The sequence below is a fragment of the Cotesia typhae genome, unplaced genomic scaffold (genome assembly GCF_013202065.1).
Source record: "Cotesia typhae breed Kobodo isofemale line unplaced genomic scaffold, CoteBio_Ctyphae contig_93, whole genome shotgun sequence".
Classification (NCBI taxonomy): Eukaryota; Metazoa; Arthropoda; class Insecta; order Hymenoptera; family Braconidae; genus Cotesia; species Cotesia typhae.
In genome coordinates this window covers 63,187-68,110 of record NW_027423771.1, presented here as the reverse complement: position 1 = coordinate 68,110, position 4,924 = coordinate 63,187, and the positions used below count along the sequence as shown (strand labels likewise).

The following is a 4,924-nucleotide window of genomic DNA, read 5'->3' as shown; positions in this document are numbered from 1 at the left end:
TATCTTAGCGGGGTAAAATGTATCAGGAATTTTCTATGAGCCTTGAAAATGTAAGCTTTGAATTACAGGCGAGACCAGTGATTGCAGTTTCAATCGGTTTAGCGAAACGAATAGAAATTTTGAAAAAACGTTTTTAGAGATAATAGATAATTTAATGAACTATTTCACCACAAAGCGTTTTTTCAAAAATTTCATTCGTTTCGTGAAACCAATCGAAACTGCAATTGCTCTGCTGTTGGGAGTGCGACAGAGATAGTTTCGTTAAACTCCGTGAGAGCAAAGCGAGAAAAAGATGGTCTCGCCTGTTATTAAGATAATCCAACACTCGATCAAGCCTGAATTATTGAAATTATTTAATTAGAGTCACCAAAGGTCGTCAGAAAATTTTTTCAGCGAATTATAGTGTTCTTATAATTTTATTTTTTTTTTTTTTTGAAGATATGATATTTTCGGGAGTTCAGATACCCAGACGCGGTTGGAATAATGAAAATGTAAAATTTGATTGACTTTAGGTTTGTTTTAATTTTTTCCAGTGGGTTAAAATGTACCTATCATTCTCCTGGAGTCGTTAAAGTCAATTATGTATTTGATTTATCTATATATATATTGGTGGTCAGTTGATCGATCGCAACTTCAATTACATGTCATTTCAAAAAAATTTTTAAAGAAGCAGAAATTATTTTGGATAAAGTGAAACCCTTTTGGACTTAAAAGTTTGTGTGCTTTATGGTAAAAGTTAACTTACCCCTGAGTGTGGATGGTTCTCATGACAGAAATTAACATCTTGAATTTCTAAGTATTCAAACTCAATCAATGATACACGAATGAAAGCTGGACAATTTACTTTATATGTTCTGTAAAATATAATGCACATCAATATCTCAGACAGTTGATAATATTAATATAAAAATGAGATTATTGTGTACTTAGTTGCTCGCTGTGTTGTAATAGATGTTTTACCACCTCCAAATATACAAACAAGTTTAAATCGTAAAAATTTGAATTTTTCAATAAGCTCTTCAGAATGTCTATCTTTTTTTAACGATACACTATCTCTAGTAGCGTAAACTTGTTTATTTTCGAATTTATATTTATCAAAATAATCATTGAACTCCTGGATAGAATAAAATTTTCGACCTGGCAGTAAATCATTAACATGGCTGTCCATCTGTATAGTTATAATAAATAATGATGTAATATATTATTAATGCTACAATCACTATATAAATATCGCGTTACTGATGCCATAAGGGCGTATCTCGAAAAAAATACCCTTAAAAAGGCATAAGGGCGTTTAAAAAATTTTTTTCCGGGAATCGACGTAGTTATGCCTGAAACGGGCAGAAATGCAAAAAAAAACTTTGGTACGCCCTTATGGCACCCGGGTACCATAAGGGCGTATAATAGGCTGATACGCCCTTATGGCATCTATAACGCGATATCATAAGAAGTATAATACTTTGTCTGAGGTTAAGTCAAATAAAATTTTATAAAATATCAGGTTACTACTTGTAACAATAGTTATAAACACGACATACGCATATTAATATTTAGTAGACCATGAACTCTACTTTTATTTACTACATAATCATAATTTAAAAATTTTTTTCTATTTTAATTTATTCCGTGTAAAGCCAAATAATATACAAGAATATCAATTATATATTTTTGTTGATAAAGATTTGTTGAAAATTCGTGATAAATATCTTATTAGTTTCATACTTCTATCGACATTTTATTACCAACTTAAAAGAATTGCAGAAATCTTATGGTAATAAGTCATTATTATGTATCTGTTGTGTTGTGCATTCACTGACGCTGTAAGTATAGGTTTAGCTAAATAAAATCTAACTTATCAGCTACTAGTACAGGCCTTTTACTCTGAGTTTATTGGTGAGAGAACCTATCTTAAATCGACAATATTTCACCACTCTCCGTGTACTAGAAACACTTATAACCTTTGCAAACATTTACAATATTAATAAAGTTACAAATTGTTATTATAACCTAATTATATTGTTATTTTGAATAAAAAGTTATCCAAAAACTTGATTATGGGTAATGAGCAGTTATTTAACGTTGGCGATCTGTTCGCTAGTTACGATGAATTTGAGGCGAAGCTAATCATGTACCAAGAGAAAGAAAAATATTCGTTTACTAGTACAACTGCGAAAAAGTTGGAAAGCATGAAGAATTTACGTCAGGATTACAATTGTGCTTTAAAATACGATGAGCGTTATTTTAGGTGTAGCGTTAATCCGAAACCGGTAACAGTTCGAGAGTTCAACAAAAAATACCCACAGTTTGTTTTTTTTTTTTTTTTACTTATAAAATCATTTAATTCGTTAAAATTATTTTTAATGCTTCATTTATTCATTTTCATTTTCAGCATAACTGTAAAATTATGTCCTGCTGCTTTGACAGTGAGAACGACAAAAGATAAACAGTTTTTAAGAATAACAGCATTTATGCCAGATCATGACCATGAACCTCATGCGGTAAGTAAAAAAGTCAATGTTGGTGATGAAAGAAGTTAAATATTACTTATTTATGTTGGAACATCAAGAATTTCGCTTTTTTCATCTTTGTGCGATTACTTACGACAAAAAAATTTTAACTTCTTTATTATTATTTGATATTTTAAATTTAAATATTTGCACTTATTTTTACAGCTTCCACGGCTTCAAATGTACTCAGAGATGGCTGAAAAATGTATTGCTCAGGGAGGTGTAAGTTTCGTAATCATTTAGCAATTATTTTTTAATATGATATTATTATAGTTATCAATCTTATAATTTATTTTGATACTTGAAATATTTCTTTAGGGTCGTAAAAAGGGCACACAAGCTTTTTCAACCCAACCTGCTTCATTGCCGAAGAAGAATGCTCTTGAAACTTTTGATGAGCAAGATCAAGATCTATCAGATGTAAGTTCACCATTAGTTTCATAATCATTCATTTACTAATTGAAAGTAATTAAAACTAAAAGGATATATGTGACAAAAAATTTTTCTTTAGTATGTTTTTTTTAAAAGAACAATTTTTCGCCCTAATTAAAAAAAAGATTTAAAAAGATTCAACCCATGCAAAATGTATATCTATATATATGTCAAAATGAATATTTTTTAATCTCTTTGAGCCATTTCGAATCTTTTTAAATCTCTTTTTCTAATCAGGGCATGCATAAAAATGACATTGACACAGTCCAGTCAAATGGCATTGACGTCAATATATTTTGGAAATTATCCAAATAACACAATTTATTTGCGATGGGGATTTTAGTGTTTTATTTTGTTTTTTTTAATTTTTTTTATTGCTAATTACTTGATTTATTTAAAATTTTATAGCTTGATGAGTCTTGGAAATTATCATCGGAATGCCAGATTATGACAAGATTAACCGTACATGCTTCAAAATGTTCATAAATTTAAAACAATATATTTTTTCTTAAAAACAATATATTTTTCTTAAAAACAATATATTTTTGTTACTTATACCGTTTTAGATCTAATTGTTTAATAAGAGACCATTTTAGTTATCGTTTTATTTCAAATAATTTCAGAACACTCATGTATTACCGTTCCAAGAAACTGCCAGTTCACTTGAAGCTTACAATGATGTCGTCGATTCAGCAATTGTATTAGAAGATAATTTTAATGAATTATTAATGAAACTCCAAATTAACATAGTGGCTTCAACCAATGAAGAGGAGAAAAAAAATAAATTACTTCAAGTTAATGAAATGTTAGTATTTTTTAACAAGGATTTAGTTCAATACCACGTCCAATCAAGAGATGAAGAAATTTCATCGAAATTAAATGGTGGTTCATTAACAATTCATTCGCGTCGTTCGCGAGGACGTGGTAAAGGACGCCAACTTCGTCCAATCGGTTTACCTATTCGAAGAATATCTTCCAATAGTAAAACGTTCGAAAATATGAAAAAGACGGCCAAAAGTTTTATGGTTTTATCTATGATTATCAAAGAAAGGTCTGTAATCAACGATATCGTACTTGGTAACAAAAAATTTCAGAAAATGATTTAAAACATCTAGAATCAACAAACATTAGTGATGTTTTAGCGAGTACTTCAATAACCAATGATCTGATTGAAAAGTTTTTCGAACCTAATGCGTTCGTTGTGTACCAAAAATAATTGAAAATAAACTTGAGAGCAATAATTGGACGTGCAAAGAATGTCAACAAAATTTAGAAAATAATAATAGCATCGAATGTGACCTATGTTTATACTGGTACCACTGGAATTGTGTGGGCGTTACTGAAGAAATCGTAATTGAGTGGCTCTGTCCGAAATGTTTAAATTAAAACTATTGTCAACTTTCTTTTGAACTGATAATTATTATTACAGACTATTTTTGCATGAAGAATTTTATTACTAATTGTAAGAGTAACTTATTTTAATGATAACTGGTTTACTTCTATTCATAGCTCTATATTTTGAATCCTTTTCTATAGCTTCATATTATACATATTCTATACATTGATTATTAGTTATCGATAAATAATTTCCAAAGTAATTACTTTTATATAACAATTATTTTCATGTAGACGTCTATCAACAGCTATCTTAAGTTGACGGTAAAAAGTCAAATTTTTGCAAATTTTTTTGCTAATTCGATTGTTTGTCGTTCGTTCGTGATTGTCCGAAAAAATTTTTTTGTTCGTTGTTTGTTTTTTTTTTTTTTGAATTTTCAAAAATTTTGCCTAACCCAGCGCCAAAATTTTCAGTATTAAGGCTGTTTTTTTTTTTTTTTATTATTCGAAGCTAATTAATGTTTGTTCGAACAAAAAAATGTTTGTTCGATATTATTTAATCTGATAATTAATTTTTTAATATCATTACACCCACCTTAGTTCAGCATATTGGAATATATACTAGTGCGCATGCGTGACTCTCGACTGCT

General features: G+C 29.2%; 1 protein-coding gene across 1 annotated transcript; it reads left to right on the top strand.

Moving 5' to 3' along the window:
- The first annotated feature begins 1,951 nt into the window (after nucleotides 1-1,951).
- LOC141533534 (uncharacterized) lies at nucleotides 1,952-4,045 on the top strand. The gene is made up of 5 exons (XM_074252458.1): nucleotides 1,952-2,302; nucleotides 2,390-2,498; nucleotides 2,673-2,729; nucleotides 2,826-2,927; nucleotides 3,563-4,045. Exons 1-5 carry the CDS (start codon nucleotides 2,055-2,057, stop codon nucleotides 4,043-4,045), a joined length of 999 nt encoding a protein of 332 aa, XP_074108559.1. The 5' UTR covers nucleotides 1,952-2,054.
- The last annotated feature ends 879 nt before the right edge of the window (nucleotides 4,046-4,924 follow it).